The sequence below is a fragment of the Pollicipes pollicipes genome, unplaced genomic scaffold (genome assembly GCF_011947565.3).
Source record: "Pollicipes pollicipes isolate AB1234 unplaced genomic scaffold, Ppol_2.1 Scaffold_4295;HRSCAF=5057_pilon_pilon_pilon, whole genome shotgun sequence".
Lineage (NCBI taxonomy): Eukaryota > Metazoa > Arthropoda > Thecostraca > Pollicipedomorpha > Pollicipedidae > Pollicipes > Pollicipes pollicipes.
The window spans coordinates 40832545-40855762 of record NW_023596461.1 but is presented as its reverse complement, the minus strand read 5'-3'; the positions used below and the strand labels follow the sequence as shown (position 1 = coordinate 40855762).

At 51.8% G+C, this 23218-nt stretch overlaps 1 protein-coding gene across 2 annotated transcripts in view; it reads right to left on the bottom strand.

Moving 5' to 3' along the window:
- Positions 1-23218, bottom strand: part of Tg (Transglutaminase) — a 39188-nt gene that overhangs the window by 5653 nt on the left and 10317 nt on the right. Inside the window, exons 3-15 of one of the 2 annotated variants that reach the window (XM_037219972.1) lie at positions 16833-17054; positions 15172-15299; positions 14639-14765; positions 13549-13778; positions 12823-12997; positions 9397-9535; positions 8593-8699; positions 7308-7473; positions 6448-6527; positions 3356-3500; positions 2832-2977; positions 2338-2498; positions 1172-1311 (exon numbers count right to left, since the gene is read on the bottom strand). In XM_037219972.1, the coding sequence (XP_037075867.1) occupies positions 1172-1311; positions 2338-2498; positions 2832-2977; positions 3356-3500; positions 6448-6527; positions 7308-7473; positions 8593-8699; positions 9397-9535; positions 12823-12997; positions 13549-13778; positions 14639-14765; positions 15172-15299; positions 16833-17054 (1966 nt within the window). The remainder of the gene's footprint in view (positions 1-1171; positions 1312-2337; positions 2499-2831; positions 2978-3355; positions 3501-6447; positions 6528-7307; positions 7474-8592; positions 8700-9396; positions 9536-12822; positions 12998-13548; positions 13779-14638; positions 14766-15171; positions 15300-16832; positions 17055-23218) is intronic. The other variant, XM_037219973.1, reaches the window with a different exon arrangement.

Below are 23218 nucleotides of genomic sequence, written 5' to 3'. Positions count from 1 at the left end.
CAAACTTTATATTGTCTCCAGGTTCTTGTAGAACCATTTTATCGGTAAATGTAGGACTACTGGGAGGCAGTTTTTCAAAATAAGGGGGGGGGGGAGAGGGAGGGAAGGAAGGGGCGGAAGAAAAATGGCTGAGCCTACCTTTAAAATGCATTTAAATCAGCTTTCTCCTCCCCATTTGACGCGCTTTCTTTTCACAGTTAGGAGCAGTAGTGTATTTCTCAAAATTAGTTATGGGGGCGGGGCTAAACCCAAAAATTTATGAATAATGAAACATAATGTATAAAAATGCTGACTAGGAATAGGACACTTCGCCACTGGTTAGAAGGCACAATCCCCTAAGCCCTCATCTGAAAAGGAAACTAAAAGCCTAGGCAGGTTATGTTAGCTTTACATTTACCTGAGGATTTTATTAGTCTAGTCTCAACGATTATTCAGTGTTTGGTGGACAATAAATGATACTTTTGTGCAAAAGAGCTCCCGAAACAAAAATGGTTATTGGCTATGTCGTATTCAGCTGAATTGGCCTTTGTTTTTGTGGTTTATCATAATCAAATTTGTATTACAACGGCTTCTAAAAGATTTGACTCGAGGTGACAATTCAGACGGTTCCAAATTTCGTCGGTAACAGAAAACAGATTTTCACCCCTGAACCCCAGCAAAACCGGCGGACAGGAAAGGTTCTTGCAAGGAAGGGCTTTCAGACCCCGGTAGGGGTGATAAGGTAGTATTGACATGGGCATGGTGTGGAAGGCTTGTCGGCAGATAAATATCAGTTGACCGGGAGCGCGGTCTCAGTTCCTCCCGAAAGAGAGAATCTGCAAGAGGGGAGCGATACATGGGACATCGCTGTGCACAAGGAGGAATGAGTGTTGGGAAATGGCCCATCGTGCCATGGAGAACAAGAATGGCAATAGGGAACACACACCTTAATAGGTAAGGCAATTTCCCCGGAAACAGCACCGCCACTCGAACGAAACGAAACGTCAGGAGATTGTTGTTTTCTTGAATAAGCTTAAGGAATGAGGTGTCACCAAACACAAAGCAGAACGCATTGTCATCGCTGGTTCTAATGACTGACGCATACACCCAGATAAATTCTCAAGGAGAAGCGCGAGCGGACTGAAGGGCGGCTTCAATGAGCCAGTCTGCACATAAAATCCTATCCACCCACCTGTTAACCTTGATCTTGATTGGCTCGGTCAAGCCGCCGCCCTCCAACAGGAATCTTCCCCTCGTCAGGCTGATCGGCAGCGGGTTGTTGAACTCCGCCACGACCCTCAGCTCGGCGTTCTCCGAAGGGTGTCCGTCCAACTGAGGGCCAGACACGGTCAGATCCATCCAACTGAGGGCCAGACACGGTCAGATCCGTCCAACTGAGGGCCAAACACGGTCAGATCCGTCCAGCTGAGGACCAGACACGGTCAGATCGCTCGACAGGGAATACAAAACGGACAGGTTAGATGCTGCGAACTCGGTAGACCCAGCCTCCGTCAATTCTTCAGAAATTCGGGTATAGGCCAATCACTTTCTGCAGTCCCTCGCCTGCCGCTGGGCAGTCTGGCACATGGTTCACCTTCAGAAAGATGGCCAAAGCTGTAAGGTTCAGTTTGGAAACGTCCTACACAAAGCCAACCCGGTGACGTAGATGTCGGTTTCTTTGACCGAATTATCCTGCAGTTTAATTTTCTTTTGATTTTTTTTTTCAAGCCCATGCAAATGATTTCTTCATAACACACCGGCCTTTCTCAACGGATGTCCAACAAATAACGGACCGAAATACTCGCTGGTTGCTGGTTGGAACAAACTTGAGAGAAACCTCAAAGCTGGCATGACCGAAGCCCAAATCAGTTTCAGTCAACGTCAGTAGTCCCTAAAGCCAGCAAGTAATGGATAACACCGTCCTAGATGTGGCCCAGCCCGATGGAATCTCCGAACATGGTTCACGTCTCTCCACTCGGATGTCCGGCCATGACTCAAGTATCTCTATTCGGATATCCGGACATGACTCACGTCTCTCCACTCGGATGTCCGGCCATGACTCAAATCTCTCCATTCGGATGTCCGGCCATGACTCATCTCCAGCCGTATGTCCGGTCATGACTCACATCCGGCCGTATGTCCGGCCATAACTCACCTCCAGCCGTATGTCCGGCCATGACTCACCTCTAGCCGTATGTCCGACCATGACTCACGTCCAGTCGTATGTCCGACCATAACTCACCTCCAGCCGTATGTCCGGCCATGACTCACCTCCAGCCGTATGTCCGGCTATAACTCACCTCCAGCCGTATGTCCGGCCATGACTCACCTCCAGCCGTATGTCCGGCTATAACTCACCTCCAGCCGTATGTCCGGCTTGCGGACCCGGAAGTCGTCGCTCGCGAAGTACTCGTAGTCGGTGTCCAGCACACTGACTAGGGCGGCGATGTTGAAGGCACTCTGGTCGACCAGCTGGCTGTAGTACTCGTCGTACGCCACTGGCATGGACACCTCGTCAACTGCAACCCCGTGACGCTGCTGATTGATCTCTGACCTCGCCCGCCTCGTGGCCGTCAGGACAGAGCGACGCTGGCTTCAAGGCAGTTACCAACCGTACGGGCAAAAGTAGTAGAGAAACGTCCGCATCACATAATTTGAAATAACGACATTTGATTGGTTATAATCTTTCCGCATGGTAAGCTGACTAGTACGTGTCACATACGCAACACTGTGCTGTATGCATCACGAATGCCCGGGTACCACTGTATTACAGCTGGATAGGCGCGTGTGGATGATGGGCAGGCGCAAAAACCGAACAGATACCACTGAGCCGGCGCCAGCACGCCTCTCACCCTGTCCGGGCGCCACCTGAAACCGGTAATTGTTCTTCTTGACGAACTTGCCGGACCGACCAGTGTAGAGTTGCGTGTCCACGCGGAGGTGAGCCGACACCGTGTACGTCTTGTCCTCGCTGCGGTTCTCCACCTTCAGGTTGACGCTGCGAAGGGAAGTTGAAGGCGACGTGACCAATTCTAATGTTGCCACATCGACCTGTGTCGGAGGCATGCGCCGTCCAAGTCGTGAGCCATCACTTGGGAAACTATGTGGCTTTGTGTCAACACGATGGACCAAATGGTGATTAATTTCGAGATAATCTGCGAGGCGTTACCTTGCTTTTACTCACGGGTTTGCAAATTAAGAGTGGATCTTCGGGCGTGAGCTGTGCTCATGTGGCGTGCTTTGAAACATTAAAAAAATCACCCCAAATCTAAACCCTGAACGTCAACCAACGAGTTCCACACCGTAACATTACATTGGAGCATGCAAGAACAACAAACAGAAAAATAACAGCCGCCGTGACTGAAGAGCGACTTACTGAAACGTCTGGCCAATGACGATGTCATCGTTGAGTGTGAAGTCGCACCGGATGTCCTCCAGCTCCTCGTTGAGATAGAACCTGCTGAAGATGTGGCCGGTCTCCCTTAGAGCGCGCAGCATCGTTCGCCGTTCCGAAGAGGAGGCTGACGAAGAAGGCCACGTGAACTCAAGGAAATGGCAAACAAGCGTCCAACGGTTAAATGTCATCGAGTGATAACGAGCGCAGCGTAATCCCACGCCCTGAGGAAGTTTGGGACGGCGGGGAATCACGCTGCAAATGGAAAAAGGTGAGCTTCCAATTCTAACGGAATGAATGTCGCCTGCATTGGCATGGCGAAACTGCCGGTCTCAACGAGGAACAAGGCGTCGTCAACCTGTAAGTACGATGTCAGTGCTAGGACAGAATTATACCACATGCCGGGCAAGATTCCCCGCCATCGGCCGCTCTAGTCGCGTACTCAGCCCGTTGCTGTCCTGGTCCACTTATCTGGGATCTGACGCGCACCTGGAATCGGTGATCAGTTGGAAATGCCAGATTTTGGACCAATCGGGAGCACAGATTGGAGAAGGTCGAGTTCCAGGGCTTTTATATAAATGGAAGGTACAATCAGCACTGAAACGCTCAGCTGAGACCCCGTGTCTCTTTTGATAAAATATCATAATTTTATGGCCAAGAACTTGAACTATTCGATTTCTTGGAAAATGCAGAATAGAGTATTAACTCGGAGAAACGAAAGTGCAACATCTAAAGCGATTTATTGTGCCACTGAAGCGTGCGAATACAGCCATACTTATAACAGCGAAGCGTAAAAGATGACGATGATGCAGGGCACTTGCGTATTTAGCGGCGGGACGAGAACTTGAAACCGAGTGTCTGGAGACGAGCAATCTGGGAAAGGCGATTTTATGTAAAATTGGAAACATTTAATGATGACCAAAAGTATGCCAATATGGGGTGAGCAGAGCGGTACACTATGGCACCGTGAGGTCACAAAACCTCTCAGATAAGGGCATTTGTTGGATGCAAATTCCATGACTGCCAGTCTGCTGTGAATACCAACCTCATGTATACGAATTCGCAGCGGTATTTTGTCGCAGCACTCTCGTTCTTGCTACTGTTCAAGCCAACTGGTGGTTTAACACGTACCCGAGTAACCGACTGAATACCCTTCGTTGCATACAGGGGAGGACCCATGAGAGCTGAAAAAGTTTGAAAAACAAAAACACCGAATTGACAAGGTGGATTGGTCTGTACTTTAGCTTCCCTGCTCCATATTTAAGGTCCCTAGGTCATAAACGTCGGGTTAACGAGGGCCAACAAAATCAAACTCACGATTGGTGTCCCCGGGCCTCTTCATACAACCGCCTTGAAGAGAGAAAGAGAGAGAGAGAGAGAGAGAGAGAGAGAGAGAGAGAGAGAGAGAGAGAGAGAGAGAGAGAGAGAGAGAGAGAGAGAGAGAGAGGGAGAGAGATTTATATATATATATATATATATATATATATATAAATCTCTCTCCCTCTCTCTCTCTCTCTCTCTCTCTCTCTCCCTCTCTCTCTCTCTCTCTCTCTCTCTCTCTCTCTCTCTCTCTCTCTCTCTCTCTCTCTCTCTCTCTCTCTCTCTCTCTCTCTCTCTCTCTCTCTCTCTCTCTCTCTCTGTTCCAAACAAAAGGTTACTAATGCGCATTTAAGATCATTAACCTTGTTTGACCTTCAGGTCATGTTGACGACATCCTGCGACATTGTTTTAATGCTTGCATTTGAATAAGCGTTAGGAATTACGCTGGTGGTTTATTCCTAAAAGATGTTGACCAGGATCGTCTTAGGCCAGTAGCTTACTCTGACCTTCAAGAAGACCATTTGAAGATGTCTTGCGGTTCCTTGTTATCAAAAGCTCAAAATGGGTATCAGAAACTGCCCCATAAAGTAAGTTTTCAAGTAGAGAATCAACTTGGTTTTGACTTCGGTCTGACCTTTGTACCTTAGCCTAGTTCAATGGAATGCGCTGCAATCCTAAATTCAATTATTTTAGTGCCTAGGAAACTATCTCATAGATGTATGGCTTCGTCTAACACTCAATTGGCGCATCAGATTGAGCTATTCCCTAGAAAATGCCTTCGCTGACAGCCACAGTCTGACTTTGACGTGCTGTATGGAAGCAACTTAACAAAGTACATGCAATTTGTTAGAACCAAATTATTCGCCATTCAGTTACCTATAGCTGTGCAAATTTTGACTCAGCTACGTCGCGCCGTTCAGAGATTATTCCATAAAAATCTTCAGGCGCGGTCAAATTGACCCCCACAGGAGCGCATGTTACCACAAATTCTTTTGAACACCTGTAGTAAGCGACTTTTGAGTTGTGCACTAATTCGCAAATTTTCTGCACTTGATTATTCCAGATTGTAAAGCAATCTAATGGTCCGTCATAGCGCAATGGTGTTCAGGAGCGTGCTAGTTGTTCTTTTTATGGATTTTCAGTAATTTGAAATTGTCGAAATTCTCTACATCGACGTGAAAAAAAAATGGCCGTTTGATTTAGCTTTCATTTCCTAGAAGTGCTGCGCACAGTGTTTTACTGTCATTATCCGGTTGCGCTGAAACTGTATGACCTGCCTGGACTTCGCGTCTGAGGCAATTCACAACACACGCAACATCTTTTTATAGGATCTCTCTGACAGTTCGGATTCGGGTACGGACACGCAAAAATCCACCGTTAGGTTCAAATAGCATGTGATGGTAAGTCATCGATCCATTACAGGGTAGCATGTCACCCATACGTAATGCACATCTTCCTACTGTATTGACCTCGGTATGTGTTGAGACCAAGCCTCTCACCTTCCTGGTGCTTGTAGTGGTCCGTTAGGTCTTCAGGACATCCTACTGTACTGACCTCGGTATGCGTTGAGACCAAGCCTCTCACCCTCCCGGTGCTTGTAGTGGTCCGTCAGGTCTTCAGGACATCCTACTGTACTGACCTCGGTATGCGTTGAGACCAAGCCTCTCACCTTCCTGGTGCTCGTAGTGGTCCGTCAGGTCTTCAGGACATCTTACTGTACTGACCTCGGTACGTGTTGAGACCAAGCCTCTCACCTTCCTGGTACTTGTAGTGGTCCGTCAGGTCTTCAGGACTCCACTTGCCGAGGGCTTTCGTGACCACCACCTTTCCAATGCTGCAGAAGGAGCCAGTGATGTTACGCCATCGCCACAGCGGGCTGTGAGACCGGCTCAACGCCCCAGCACTCTGGCGTGACCACATCCGGGCGGAGGACGCCGCAGACACGCCCCACGCGCACTGAAGGGTGAGCACCATCAGATCTGCGATGGTAACAGCGGCACAACAAGGCGCGTCCTAGCAAATGAGCCGGCAGCGAAGGGACTGATTGTACAATATGGGCACTGCCCATGTGAGCCGCAAAGTCGTGGCCGCAGCTGTTGGATACGCTGGCGGCAGAAATAATCTCCGAACATGATACGCTAGATTACCAGCCGCACTGCAGGCACCTCAAAGCGGCGGTGACGCCACGGAGGCGCGAAAACAATATGACTCAGTACGATTGGGGAGGCTTTGCTGACGCAACAGGATACCGGTGACATTGCATTGAGTTCCATTACCTCATTACTCATCCCCAACTCCATCCAGCTCACCCCTCCCTCCCTTCCTCCCTCCCACCCAACCAACCGCCCACCCGCCCACCCACCCCCCTTCCTCGCTCCCTCCCTCACCCACTCACTCACTCACTCACTCACTCACCCACTCACTCACTCACTCACTCACTCACTCACTCACTCACTCACTCACTCACTCTCTCTCACTTACTCACTCGTTCACTTACTCAGTAGGTGCTCATTTGCTTATTTTCCCCGCTCATATGTATTTACACTCTCATATCTAGAACACCACGGAGTATAAAAATCGCTTAGAGAGCATCGAGTCTGGTTTCATCACTCACTCTGCCGGTTCGGTGAGCAAGAGCTTCAAGGGCTGCATGGGCCCAGAGTACTTCCAATACACCCTGTCGGCGTTGACCTCGGCGAAGACGAAGGTGGTGTCAAAGGATCTCTTCACCTCACCCTCCTTGATGGCCGCCAGCGAGCAGGGGCCGCACGCAAAACGACCTTGCAACACAGAGGTCAAACCGAGATGTTCTCACCAAGGAGCGTGCCGAACCGAGGAATCAGGACGCGCAGCTTGTTGGCTTCCCGCTTGGAGGGATTTACCTCACTGGTGAAACATGCGCCGTATACGTGCCCTCGGTCAATCTTGCGTCAAACGAATTGCCGGGGTGATCATTGATGTCGCCATTACGGAAAGACAATTGGGTTGATGTCTAAAACTGATCCACCCTCCACAATGCTCATATGTATGCTCAAACAAGGGGGCGTCTTCTATCAGTCTTTTTTGGGGTGGCATGCAAAACTACCGATGAGCCGACACCTGCTCCACCCCCGCGAGTTATTATGGGCCGTCACGAGGACTGTTTCCAGGACCTCATCACCTCCAAAGCTCTGGTTACCTGAAGTTGGCTTCTCCTCCCACGGGAAGCAGCCGTCGGCATGAGATGACAACCGACAACATGATGAGGGACAGGGACGTTTCCGTGCACACGGGGACAGACAGAGCTCCACCGCCAAATCTCGCAAGGCCAGGGGCGCACCTGAGACTGCCGACTGGGGATACACTTTTTATTGAAGCGCAAAATTGGCGGGAGGACACAGGTGCTGACCTCTAAATAACATAATCGCTCGCAGATCTTGGATAGCCACGGACCTCTGACGGCCTGGGGGCAGACAGATCTCTGACAGCCTGAGGCAGACGGACCTCTGACGGCCTGGGGCAGACAGATCTCTGACAGCCTAGGGCAAACGGACCTCTGACGGCCCGGGGCAGACAGACCATTGACGGCTTGAGGCAGACGAACCTCTGACGGCCTGAGGCAGACGGACCTCTGACGGTCTGGGACAGATGGGCCTCTGACGGTCTGGGGTAGACGGATCTCTAACGGTCTGGGGCAGCCGCCGGTCGACATTTACCGGGTAGTGGACCGAATTCTACGCATCCGGGAGCCCGCTGACCTGTGCAGACTCCATGAGCGCATCGATTCTTGCTGAACCTGGGGACGCACATGCTTTCTTGGACGATAGGAGCATGCTGAAGCTGTATACTAACAGAAGCGCACAAAGCTGCGCTTCGCTTGGGAACGCAGTGATCTTCGGTGCTCCCGAGAGCGCACTGACCTTCGCTGACCTCCTGCGGAGTGGCGTCGAACGCCTGCCAACCGTTGAAGTTGGGCGAGGCCAGGTCCGGTCGCTCCATCCACGCCTCGTTCCACACGTGGAAGTTCCTGTCACACCCCAAGGCGTGGTCAATGCCACCCAGAGGGCGGTCGCGCGTCTAAATCCGGCCGACAAGGCCACGTGGCAGCATACTGCGATGCTCCGGTCCCCCGGCGCATTCATGAATATGTAACACAAGAGTGGAGCATACGAAGAATTTCGTGGACACCCGACTAACTGTGTGAGCTGCCAGGTGCAAAGCCTTTGCAAACAAAGTGGCGCTCCTCCACGTTTGATGCTGAAAGCATTGTTCGAGACTCTCGAGAACGGCGCGGCCGGTTTCCTGGGTCCTGTCGGCACACTCTGGCACGTGTTTGCCGGATGCACTGTGCAGTCGACGGCTCGGTAGTTTTGTGTTAGCACTAACGATGCTATACAGTCAGCAATCCAGATCATAGAAGCTGCTGGCGCGACAACCGCGCTTACACCGCGTATAGGAGAGACATCGTCACTATGAAGCGCAGGTACACCACTGAACCATTGTTTGATAACGGTTACTAACGGTAAACAGACATTTCTTTGACCTGCCACGCTCCTCGCTAGAGCACGAGAGCCGACATTTGAGCCAGTCGTGACGTCACCGACAGGTGTGGTTCTTCCGATGCTGCGTGCTCACGTAAACGTACCCTCTCCCCCCCCCCCCCCCCCCCTCCAGTTCAGAGCAACGCTCAGCGCTGGGCTCCGACGGGATCGAAGCAGCCTCACCAGGTCGAGTCCTTGTTGAGCCTCTCGACGGGCTTGCCCTCGGCGTCGTAGAACAGGTCGATGGTGAGACTGCCGTGGGTGTCGTGCGCCGACTGGTAGTTCGTGACCGGACGGCACGGGATGCCGAGCGCGCGGCCGACTGCAAGCACCCGGCAGACGCGACTCGGTCACAGCAAGGAGGAATAACACTTCCTGGCGCAGCGTAGCCCGCGAGCTGCAGAGGCCTCAGTACTGATGGATGAAGCGGGCTGCGCGGCTGGCGCACAGGCTGACAGCGGTGAGAGGGCGTGTCGTGACGCACGGGCTTATGCCAGCGCCGGGTCACGTCACGGTCGAGTCAACGTGGCCGGAGCAGTGCGGAGCGTGGAGGTCAGAGGGGAGTCATTATTGGACCTGTCTGATTAGGGTCTGCGTCAGTGAATACAGTCATGTGCTGATAAAGGGGCATCCGTTATCTCATCACGTAGCAACGGGAGGGTGCTGGAGGCTCTAAATCCTTCCGCGCATGTGGAAATCAACCAGTTTCTTGCGGTTACGACTGGACCGAGGTCATCCAGCCGCTTATGAACGTCCACGAGCGGTAGCGCCTGTCGTTTGATACAGCAAAATGCATGCATGCACGCGGCCAGATGAACAGTCAAAGTTTTTCACTCTCCGGTGGTGCCGGACTTATCCTAAACAGCCAGCAATGCGGTGTCTGCCTAGATTTTCTGCTCTACAGTAGCTCAACAAAATAATCCCGGGTTCATGTGTTTGAAAGAAATGTGAACAACATTTGACTTTTTCGCGTAACGTAACGTTTTACGCTTGCATTTACATATTATTTACGTTGACCAAGTTCGAATCTGTGTCAGAGCCGTTCTTCTTACGCTTGTCGCGCCTTAAGGGAGAGCGGGAAGGGAGAAACAAAAACTAAGTGCAAAGGTGTGTGTTTGGAGCGAGTGCGAACCGAAAGGCGACAAAAACGACGAAGAGTGCTGGAGCTCGGCAGTCAGCCGCAGATGGAGCGAACCCTCGATGCAGAGAAGGTGTTCCGCCAATACGGATGGTAACGCCGAATGGGCCAACGATGTTCCCTGACGGTCTTGATCACGAACCGTGTTTCGGCATAAATGACACAGGCATTTGGGTGACTACTAAGTATGACGGACATAAGGCTGAGGATCGAGTAACTCAAGAAAAGCGTCGTAAACGGAGATGAAAATACAAGAAAGGTGATGACGTCCTGTAAAAATAAACAAGAACACCATGAGAAAAGGCTAAAACACACTCACATCACGCTCGTTCGTCAACTTCACGCACACAGACACACAATGCCATCTTGGGGCGCGTAGCAGTACCACAGGTGAATCATACCGTACGCTACAGCGGCAACTCTGACCTAGCAACTCTGGCAGCGAATCTGACGTCGTAAAAACGTTCCATGATGTGAACAAACCATGACGTATTGCGTACCACATTTACTAGCTGGAAAAATTCGGAAACTGGGAGTAGTTTTGGCACTCAAAAGCATACCAATAGCTACGAGTGAACTGATTTCATCACATACGATGGCCCCTTCAATGTCTTGAACTGTGGAACAGTCCCCTAAAACTGCTGATTTTCAGCACTATGAGTTATTAAGCTGAAAGGCGATCCTGGTTCAACGAAGATATCAAGCAATCGTTGGAATCTATGATCAGAATGCTCGATGCTTTCATGGCCTCAACATCCTTATACCGTACACTAATAATTTTTTGATATCCTGGCGGTAAATGAAAGGTTGGTTTTTCGTATCATAGCTTTTAACGATATATATATATATATATATATATATATATATATATATATATATATATATATATATATATTGGTGTCCCACTAATGATCCATACTGACATTATTGATAATAATGGGCCTAAAGGGGGCCATTATAGACTTAAAGAGCCTGTTGAGTCTTGAACGGGCCCACTGTCTAATATTTTGGACCCATTTTGACATTTTGGAGTTTGCCTCCCCAACTTAAACACAGCTCCCGCGCCCGTGGTCTTGCGGATGTGCTCCACTCTGTTTCAAAAATTATTTCTGTCGCATGTGTTTTGTTACGGTCAGCAATAATACCAAAAGTGGCAGTCAGAGCAATATATATATATATATACATATATATATATATATATATATATATATATATATATATATATATACTCATGCTGACCGCCACAAAACACACTCGAGACAGGGACTATTTTTGAAACAGAGTGGAGCGCATCAGCAAGACCAGGGGCGCGGGAGCTTTGTTCAAGTTGGGAGGCAAACTCCAAAACGCCAAAACCAAAATAGGTCCAGAATGCCAGACGATTGGCGCCCTTCAAGACCGAACAGGCCCTTTAAGTCATAAATGAGCCCCTTTCAGGTCATAACGGGCCCATAGTGAATGACAACGGGCAGCATGCAGAACAAAAAGCCGTTGACAGTCAATAATGAGACCTCTGCGGGTTAGAATGGGCCCACCACAGTTCAGAATGCGACCTTTTCGGGTCACAATGGACCCTTGTTAGTCCAGAATGATGTCTTTACAGGACAGAATGGGTCTTCTACAGGCCTGAATGATCCGCTATTCAGGCAAGAATGAGCTCTCTATAGTCGATAATGTTTCCTCGACATGCCAGATTGGGCCCTCTACAGGCCAGAAAGAGCCCCCTACGAGCCAGATGGGGCCCTCCACGGGCCAGAGTGGCCCTCCATAAACCGGAATGGATCCTCTGCAGGCTAGAATAGGCCATTCACAGTTGATAATGGGCCTTCTACAGGCCTGAATGGGCTCTCTGCAGGCTCTGCAGTGTCCGCTTTTGGTCAAAATGGATCCGATCTAGACCAGAAGGTGTCCTTGACAGGTTAGAGTGGACTTCTACGGGATTAAATAATCCCTTCACACTTCAGAATCGGCCCTTAAAATACCAGCATGGGCCCTCCACAGGCCCACAGCTGGGGGAGGGGGGGGGGGAGGCGCCGCCCCTAGCTTTCAAGTTGGGGGGCCAAATGCCCCCACTGCCCCCCTCGGTTCCTGCGTCCTTGAGCAAGACATGCAGCCATAGATTACCTGCTACCGGTATGCCTGTCATCTGCTTGTTTTCATTACTGCCCTCTTATCAACTCTGTTCCTTCGAAACAAAGGAAAGAATGCAAGAGAGTAAACAGGCATGAGCATCATGTTGTTCATGCTAGCAGTCTTACAGCACTTATCTCTAAGCCTGACTTTTGAGCGAAGTGCGATAAGTTCTGCTGCACCAGTCACAACGGCTGCAGTCACTGTTTCAGCGCGCGGGCAACACACTGTGCAATGGTCTACTCAAAGCGGCGGGACTCACTGTAGCAGTTTGAGAGCCGCTGCTTCCGTCCTGCCTCGACGCGCTCTGGGACAGCTTTTTTGCCGCTTGAAGTACTGACCTGTGGTCGACACGCCAGCAAACACCCAGCACTGGCCGAACTTGACAGGCTTCCCAGTGTCGTAGTACCTCTGGAGGATTTTGACCGAGCCCTGCCACTTGGTGGGCGGCGAGCCGCCGCCGTAGTCACCGCTCCAGTTGCCCACCAGCACGCCGTTCTCGTCGCAGTGGTTCACCTGGCGACAGGTGGGCACCAGGCGGTCTGTGACGCGCAGACACAAGAACTGCGTGTGGGACCGACCCAGGCCTGAACGGGCGCACGAAACAGCACAGACCGGCTGAGGCCATGCGGAGCAGGACAGCACGGATGATGGGATGCAGACGTGCGCACGCCGGCTGACGTTCTGCGGGTGCTGCACGGGTGGTAGACTTGCAGACCAATCGTAACACTCGTCCAGCAGAACTCTCGGTCTAAGCCAGGTTCGTGAAGAGTCGGGTTTATGGCGTGAGTATCGCAGCAAGCTTCGGAAAGCAGCGCCGCCTTTTGTGACGGAGGAGCCACAAGTTCTCCATCTTCAAGTCTAAGGCGACACGGTGCGCCACCTACCGCAACAGAGCAGAGAAATAAGCGAAACGGCGCGGGAACGAAACAGATACGTCACCTGAAACTTGGCGAAAACTCAATAAGTGACACACCTTGCCAAATCCCGGGCACACAGTACGGTGCGGCGCTCTGAGACCACGGCGACGCGGAAATCTTGCACTATCAGATGCATGGGGTACCCACCATGGCGGAGATGGCTCGAGTCACGGCCACCGGATCGGCCCGATCCGACAGGCGGCTGCAGATCGCCTTGCCGACAACATGCAGGCAGCAGTCGAGCACACTGGGCTCGTACTGGCCGTAGTTCCAGGGCGTGGGGCGCAGTCGGCTGTGGCTGCCGCGGTACAGCAGTCCGGCGTCGTTGAGGACGTACTCGGCCCGGGCGCTCTCGTCCGACAGGAACACACTGTCGTCTGGCGCACGGGGGACAGCAGCTCAACAGGTGCGGCCCGACAGGAACACACTGTAATCTGGTGCACGGGGGATAGCAGCTCAACAGGTGCCGTCCGACAGGAACACACTCGTCTGGTTTACAGAGGACGTTGTCTCAACGCGCGCCGTTCAGTAAGAGCACACTGTCATCTGGTGCACAAGGGACATTGCTTCAAGCGTCACTACAGGGCTGGCAGACACGCACTAGAAACTGACATCTGGCGTACAGAATGCACCCTCAGCGCGGATGCGTCGGGCAGTAGCCCCAAGCTGAAATAAGGAAATATAAAACATTAAAACAATTCCAGCTTTTGAGTTAAACGAACGGTTGAGTGGAATGGGATGAAAAAAACGCAGGCAGTCGAATGTAGTGCTAGTTTTCCTGAGCATTGCCCACTACCAGAACAGCCCAGATTTCGTCAAGTTGTCACAAGTGAAGCTGGCGACTTGGCGACCAAACAGGCCTTCTCTGCAGCACGAAACGAATTCATGACTGTTGATGTAGCCACAGAGTGTAAACAGAAACGCGGTTTGCATACCAGAGTCAATGCCACGAGCCAAAGTGCAGCGCCACACCGGGACAGCGACGGTTCGAATGTTGCGCAGCCTCTACCAGTCAGCCCAGCCATTCCACGCAGACCACACAGACGCCGTCCTTTCTCCCGGCCGCCATCAAGGTCTCCGGAACTCTCCTGTTGACTCTTCGCGCGAGCCTCAGCGGACGCCCGCCAGTGGTATGCACATGCCGGACAGCGATCCCCTGAGCTGCACAGAGCGTCAGACAGATGGTGCACGAAGCACTGTTGAACGTCATCACTGACGCCGTTGCGGCAAGACTCACCGGGGCACCAGGCGTTGAACAGAATGTACATCACGTCCGGGTGGGTGTAGCTCAATGAATGGTCGCCCGTCTTCGTGTCCACGTCGATCCTCCACTTTCCGACGATGCATTTGGCTGATGGTGTCACCTGCGTGTCCAAAAGGGCTGGGTGACGCGACTCCGACATAGACAGCAACCTCTTCGACGTAAACGTCTTATGTGGGTACAGGTGATAGCTTTACGGACTGATGAGAACAGTGAAAACTTGCACGGATTTGGTAAGAAATCCACCAAAATCGGACGCAAGCGATGAATAATCTACCCACTCAAGGCAAGCTTTCATAACAGAGGGCACATCGGCTACTCACTTTCCCACATCGCCTGGCATGTACCAGGAACACAACACAACACCAGGGAGGAGCGGCACGAAGTCGTACCCTTCAGGTTGGAGCGAGATTTGGGGACAGCGGGGCTCAACGGACCGTTTTCAGCCGCCAGGCACTAGTCAGCGTCGGCAGCCGACGGCATGGACTCGAGGCTCACGCGCTGCTCACACTGAGCGTGATCTTGTCGCCCTCGTTCTGCACGATCTGCACGCGCCAGGCGTCCGAGGAGGTGGGCTCCTCGCGGGTCACCGGAATGGCCTCCAGCGTCCCGTGGCCAAGCGACGGCACCTCCACGCCTGCAGAACCACATCATCCCGTGAGAGAACTGCGCGAGCACGCTGTCGCGCCCGCCAAACCACAGAAGCACCGCTGTAACACCGCTAGGCCAGTCATGGCAATCGGAGGCCAGCCTGTGCGAACAATAGACTCAGGCAAACAACACATGCGTGGAAAAATCGTGCGGTGTGTCCCGATAGTTCAGCTGGTTTCGGATTCGGATTCGGATCCGGATTTACCCAACCGTGACGAGCTGGGTCCGAGCCATTTCAGGCGTTCGCCAATTGTTCACGACTGGGATGACCTGGGACCGGTAGCGCCGCCGCGCTGAAGGTCAGGTAGCGTCAGGGGGCAGGACGGACTGTGCCGAGCATTATGGCACGGCAGACTTCCACCGCGAGGCGCTGTTGTTTACCCGGCATTTCACGATCAGATGGTGTGGCCAGAACTCACGAAAAAGCACTGCGCGGGCGCCGATAGCAGAAATCAATGTAATCAAAAGGTTCTGGCTAAATCTTAAGCAATACAAAACAGGGGAAAACAGCGGAAAAGGCAACATTGCGCCGCCTTTCGAATGCTATAGCTTTAACGCGCGCAGACTTCCGCACAATGCAGCTTTCAGTTGGCATGAGCTGCACATATCGGACACTCACAGTGCATCAGTCTGAGCGATATCGCAAGGGAAACAAATAAATATGCCACATAACCATGAGCGCCGACGCCGTTTGTCTAACCAGATTCCATCCCCGCAGCAACACCGCTTAACAGGATGCATTGGATCACCGTGCGCTGTCAGCCCCACTCCCCTGCCCTGTCCATACCACCGCGGTTGCAGAGCCGAGCGGCCCAGCGCCGCCCGGCCGCCGCCGCCGCTGTTTACCTTGGAGCGGCGCTCGGCGGCACGCGGCAGAGGGCAGCCGGGCGGTGCGGCCGACGGGGCGTGGGCGGCGAGGTGACCCCAGTCCCACCGGTTGCCGCCGGCCATGCCAGGGAAGGGGGAGGCAGGTAGGGTCGCGCGGCGCTGGGCGGAAGGTTCGTCAGGACGGGAAGACGACATTCCTTGACGGAACAGTAGGATGGCGGATGGAATTCGGTGTCGGTAGTCCATGGTTGATAAGCGTCCGGGACGTTCCCGCGCCCTACTCGGTGATACCTAATGGTCCCCTGACCCTTGTAGTTTCTGAGCGTCCCTAAATGGTGATAACCTGGTCCCCGGTGAGCCGCGGATGGAGACCACCCGGAACTCTGCTGGCCCCCTCACTTCAACGCAAAACCTTTCATTCTTGGCCCCAGACGGACCTCAACGGAAACTTGTTTGAAGTCAGCTCGGTGAAAGGAGGGATTGTAAGCTGGTACTCAGGATAAATACTCAGGATGAATATGTGGGCATAGGTGCTTTTAACTTACAAAGCTACACGCCAGTCTGTTTTGCCTTTGTGCCGGTGAAATGCTTTGGCTGGTTGGCGACATGGTAAAATAACAGGTGAAATCCTGATAGTTACGTTAGGTTACACCCCGGCTGAAATATTCCCAGACAAGGCAATTCCGCCTACCATCGACGCTGAAGATGAGTGAGATGTTGTCCCGATCCTCTGTGTATTTCCTGTTGAAGCGAATGTAGATCTCGAAGGCCTGGCCGCGACGCACGACCAGAGCCGGCCCGGTGATGCCGCGCTCGAAGCGCTGCGTGCGGTGCTCGATGGCGTTCCTCTGGACGCACAGGTCCAGCTCAGTGACGACCAGCGCGCCATCCAGCAACGGCTGGCTGGTCACTGCTGAAACGGAGCAGGCGCCGTCACCGCGGAAAAGCGCGGACAATACCGCCTCGAAACGCGGCCGACGATGGCATTGCGAAATGGGGCCGACGATTCCGCTGAGGAGCAGCGGGTGACGTCACTGCGAAGTGGGGCGAGGGTTGTTGCTGCTAAACTTGGCAGACGATGGCCCTGTCAGATGGGACGGCTGAGAGTTTTGACGCAAGGTCAGCTGGTGTCACCACAAGGGTACACTCTAGCGAGCAGAAGCTCAGTATGTCGTTTCCAGGCCAGACAGTGACACCGCCTGACGGGTCACTGGACGCCCGCCAGGTGGTGTCACTGCCGGCTCTCCATCCAGAGGTCAGATATTGAGAACTGGACACTCTGTCAACGTCTTAAGCCGAAAATATTTGGGCCAGGCTTTAACACCTAAGGTATATACTAACCAGTAAGCAAGGTCAAAGCCAAAAATACCTATTAGCCGTTGGCCTTTGTTCTTGTCAAAAATTATCGAATGCTGTTGGCGCACCCTAATGGCTTGCATAGACAAGAACAATTTCCTTTACATGAGTACGCTGTTCTCAGTATAAATATCCCTGAATGTCCTCATCGCCACGCAACTGATGTCGCGTTTGATCATAAATGAAGCAACAGGATTGTATTTCACAGTAACAATTCGCCTGGTGCCGTTTTATCCTCGGACAAAGTGGGTGAGTCTGAATAGGATGAACTGTATTGCTAGGTAGCCAAGGCGTTACCAAGGATTTTGAGTGGGGACAATTTTTCCCAGAAATCTCCTGGACAAAATGGGCCTCCTCGTAAGGGGGGGGGGGGGCTCCTGAGCGAGGCACTCCACTTGTCTCTTAAATTTTGGCGGGAATGTGATAGGGTGACCTAGCAACGACCTATCGCTACCTCTTAAAACTATTTGTACCGTGCCTTCCTGACTTGTCATACCTGAATAGTCATAATTGTATAGTATGACCTGAATAGTCAATTCAAATTAAATCACATCACGGCAGAAGCGGGCCTGTTCGCAACTTTGCACTATAAATTTTGCGCAATTTTATGCCAGTTTATTATACTTCTAAGTGATTTTGCGGTCTGAAAAAGGAGACCCATTGTCGGGTTATGCAGGTAAGTTGGAGCGCATCACGTTGATTAATTTTGGACAGAAATAAGAATAGCATGCATCAGTGGTAAGCTGTTACAAAGACATTTTTTGTTGTTGCTCGAACAGGTATAAACCGTGAAAAGCAGCACGGTTGTCAGAAACGCTAAGGAAATTTGCTCGCTGGTGGCTAGGCAGGCGTCTGATGACTATGGGTAGATTGTGTTGACAATAGTGCACGTATTCGGATGTATCCTGTTGGTAGCCACATTGGAGGCCTTAACTTTTCAAAAGAAAACGTGAACGCTTAGGCCGTCCGGTTCTGACCGCCTCACCATTTAAAAAGAGACACATTTTTGAAGCACCTTCACAGCACCTTGTTTTGTTCATTCCTCCAGTCGAGTCTTTAGTGCCGTTCCTTTTTGGCGATAACAGGCTCGACCCATCCTGTATATGTTTGCGGCAACACCTCAGAGACCGGACGAAGGCTTTCGCTGTCTGATTCAGCTACCCGAAGAAAGTTTTAGTTTGACCTCCTTAATAATGCTTGTTTTAGTGGCTCACGAGCGTAGTCACGTAGATACCCTTCCATATAACCACCATGCAAGTACGGCGCCTAACGGAACACGCTTGACATCTGTCGTCGAACGCTGCGAATGTTCGTATGCAGCGGGCAAAATATGTGGCATCCAGTCCTCGCAGTTCGACATCCAAGAGTGACCGCTCTGATCTGGTCTGATCTGAAGTCTGAGTCCCCGCTCTGATCTTTTGAGGGCAGAAGAACATCGTGATTCACCAAGTGTGGTCCTTAACAATTAAGTGATATCTGGTTTGGCGTTTGAACGGATTAACGTTAATTTACACTGAAATACAAGGAAATAAAATGTTCACTCAAAGTTCACCTGTGCACGACTTTACCACTTTACACGACTTTACACGAGGTTTTTGCAAGACTTTACATAGTTCAGCCATCTTCGCAGTAGTGTCCAAAACAGCGCCATTTGAAGGCTCGTTTAAGCTGCCGCTGTACGAGCACGACACTCGTCCTAGAGAGTCGCCCTATGTTTTGAAGAGACTGCCACGTCCCAAGTGGCCCTCAGCAGTCTGGCGAAAACAGGCCGCCTACGACAGCCGCTGCCCAGGCTGTTCTCTGATGAAAACAGCTCGCCGTGATTCACGTCGAACCTGCCTACCGGCGTGGCGAAATACGACCTGCTGCCGGGCCTTTCAGTGGCCCGATAAAAGGGCCACGTGTGGTCTGTCTGGAGCGGCTAATCGTCTGTTTGCTAGGTAGCGATCACCGGACTGACAAGGACTGCTAGCCTGTCTAGGAGTCGCCGATGTCTACCTGGGGCACTCGTTCGGGTGTGACGGAGCCGTCCGCCTGCAAAAACATCAGTCTTTAAGGGACCATGCTCTCTGCCAAGGCCTAGGTATGTTCCTTTGGCGAGGTTATTGGACAAAGGCGATGCATTGTTTCACAAAAGTCGAGTTGTCTCTGAAGGACCAAGCCTGTCTTTCAGGGACCAGACCGTCCGTGTTCAGACTGTCTGCCAGAGACCAGACCCATCTGCTTGGGGTCTGGCTGCTCATCAGTGTCCGTACTCATCCTCTAGTCTGCCTGCGTCAGGCTGTCTGATAGGGACAAGGCCTGTCTGATAGTCGTCCGGCCCACCTGCCAGGCAGCAAGCCTGTCTGCCTGCGTCAGGCTGTCTGACGGGTCAAGACCTGTCTGATAGTCGTCAGGTCCACCTGCCAGGCGGCAAGCCTGTCTGCCTGCGTCAGACTGTCTGGCAGGGTCCATACCTGTCTGATAGTCGTCCGGCCTAGCTGCAAGGCGGCAAGCCCGTCTGCCATAGCTCAGGCTGTTTATCGACCACCACGGCTATCGTTCAGTGTGCAGACGGTGTGTCAAGTGTCAGGTGTTTGGTGTGTCAAGTGTCAGGCCTGTCCGTCAGGCGCCTGTCTAGCCGTGGGCGAGCCGACTGTCCGGGAGCGGTCGGCCTGCCGCGTGCTGACCGCCGGGTACCGCTGTTTACCCGGCCGCTGACATTTCGCCTCCGTGCCAAGGCCAACAGCACGGTCGCGCTCCTGGCCGCCCCCTGCCTCCCTCCCCCCGGTCGGGGGAGGGTCAGGTGCCGTGTGGCTGAGGTCAGCTCGGCGGGCCCGTGACGGGCGATCACGAGCGGAGAGGGGGGGGGGGGGGCGGGGGACAGAGGAGATCAGGTGGTTAGCGAGGGTGTCAGGATCTGAAAGGAGGGACTTACCAGGTGAATTAATGAATTCTGTGGTAGGTAAGCACTGTTGAGGAGGCATCGCTGCAAGGATGTCCTATTTTCGTTCATTCCTGTGCCTGTAGTATACCCTAATTCTCTATGCCACAGTCTACGCTTGAAACGGCCCTCATTTGCTAAGGTTTGCTGAAAAAGTGCTCGGTTGTTGAGGAAATGGGATTGGCTAAGGCATGCAGGGGGGGGGGGGGGGGAGGACAATGGACATTCAGCCTAGGAAGCCTGGCTGTACTCTGAGCGTACATTAATGTCCGCTTCCGTTCCGCCTCACCGCCAATAGAACTCCCCTACATCGGCATGACTCCTAGTTTCTTGGTGGAGCGTGGCGTTTGAGCACCGTCTGTTCGCGGATTTTAGATTTTTGTGGGTCGTCTGGTTCACGTGCCGACCTCGTCTCACGGCGCCCGGGGTACGATGCGACGCCTCAGCCGTGATGTCGATTCCCAGCTCCCCAAAATCGCCGAGGACTCGCTGCCCAACGTGAGCCCAAGAGCCCGCGGCCGTTCCCCGCCGTCGTGGTGTTGTCTGTGACTCACCCGCGAACCGGCCAGTTAGGGGTGTTTTCAAAAACTGGTGTTAGATTTCAGCAGCCAGAACAGATGAAGAGAAGAAACTAACTGCATGGTGCAGCCTAAAGTACCGGCATCTGTAAGGTGTCCAGCCCATAGGTGCGCCAGTAATACGCGGAACAACGAGTAATGCCACCATTTCGGTAATAAATATCGAATACACGATCCTGGGGTCTTTACCGAGGCAAAATGTGTTATAAAACTGCACAGGAGTGCAGCCCTGCCTAGGGCATCCACCCAACATGTGCCAGCACCTTGATCACAACTGCTGAAACCATAAGTTACAAAAAAATTACAAACGTCAATCTAGAATTCCCCAGAATTACCAGAATCGTATCTGACTTTTCAAGCCATGTCATAAGTAACTAAAATGGCAAAAACTTACATCCATTGACTTAATGTTCTTGAATGACGGAGAGTTTAGGTAAGTTTAACGTTTGAAGGCTTCGGGAATTCATGAAATATGTGCATCAGCACGGATTTCAATGATTTTTTTTCTGTCTGTATGCATGTCTGTTTTAACGTTTGAAACACTCTCCAACATAAAATGGTTACTCCGGGTATGAGCCGATAAGGTCCAGAGGAGAACCATATCAAAAAAGCACTAGTAGCAACAATCAAACAGTTAGCAAATATCAAACATCGAGGGCACAATCACCTCAAGTACACAAAGGGACGCGCACACATACACACACTTTATATATATATATATATATATATATATATATATATATATATGTATATATATATTTGATGCTAAGTGATTGCACAGTTTACACATGAAAGACGCGAATGATTAAGTGCGTAATCGCGGAGAGAAGCTGTTGTCGAGTTGTACGGCGCTGTACAGGAGGCGCCGCCTACGCGTCTCCGTTCTCACACGCAGGAGAGCTAGATCAGAGTCATTACGAGAGTGTAAGCAAAGGAAGGAGTTGTCCTATATCTGAGAGGCACGAACCTGCGGTTAGCCGGTAACACGTGGTTTATGAGGCAAGTTAATGTCAGTTAAAGGAGCGCTGTCAGCAGAGCTGTCTGGCAGTAGGCCAGCCCAGCTCCTCACGCACGTCCAAGATGTGATCAAACTGACGGCGGCCGGAGACAGGGCGCAGCGCGCAGTTAGAGGCGTTGTATGGGCGGAGGCGGTTATCTGTCAAATATGTTCTTGATTCTTGCCAATGCAATGAGAACAGATTGATGGCGCTACTTTATACCAGTGCCCCTTCCTTCGCTGATACGAACTTCGGGACCTCTGTAGCGAAACCGCCCGCACTTTAGAACGCATTGACTTTGTCATAATCTTTACTCAACTCACTGTATAGGTGCACCCGTGGGACCGCTTCATGATGGTTGACGAACGCTCTTATAAACTGTAACTACAGACGTAGCCCATCGTTTTCGGGCGGGCGTGAAATGACTTGGATGCCGTGATTTTGGTGTTGTTTGATGCACGTGAAGATCGGTACAAGCTCCGTAACTCACTTTAGAGAGAGTTGATCACGAGCTCCCTAACATTTACACGAGAGTAACAAATTACTTTCCGTAACATCGGAAAAACAGTTATTTATAAGTAATTTATTTGCTTACTTTATGGCACATATCATAGCACATAACTCTTAACATGACGTAAGAGACAACCTCGTCTACTTCGCCACCAAAATTGCTTGTGTTAGCTTTTTGATGATGCAAATGCTCAGCTATCTGCAGCCAGGAATGTTACTTTAGTGCTGGCGTGTGGGTTGGTCGTAGGGTTCTGTCGCAGGATACCAAAGCCCCTGGGCACCAGTCCTTACGGCCGGCTTCAGTTGGGAGCTGACAGTGAGGTATGTATTGGCTTGGGTGCAGGCCCCTCCACGCTCTCGCCCTACGCGAGAGCAAAACTCTCCGCCCAGCGTCGCCAGTGTTGAAAGGTAGCGTCAACATTTAGCTGTGATTGATCCGATCCAATGGGTGTTAAAGCGTAGTCGAGACTGCTCTGCTCACACTGCTCTGATGGAGCTCGGCAGGTGAGGCGTGCTGTAGCACGTCATCCGGTTGGGCACGCTAAGTCCTGGCCCTCCATGATAGACCACCACGTCATAAAGCGTTGTGAGCAGGACAATCACGCCCAGTGGGTTTAAATTTAGATTGACATATACGTCGCAAGAAAGTCACACCCGAATTGAAATGTGGACCCCGTTTTCCAAAGTTCGCCCTCTTAAGCTGCAAAGCTAT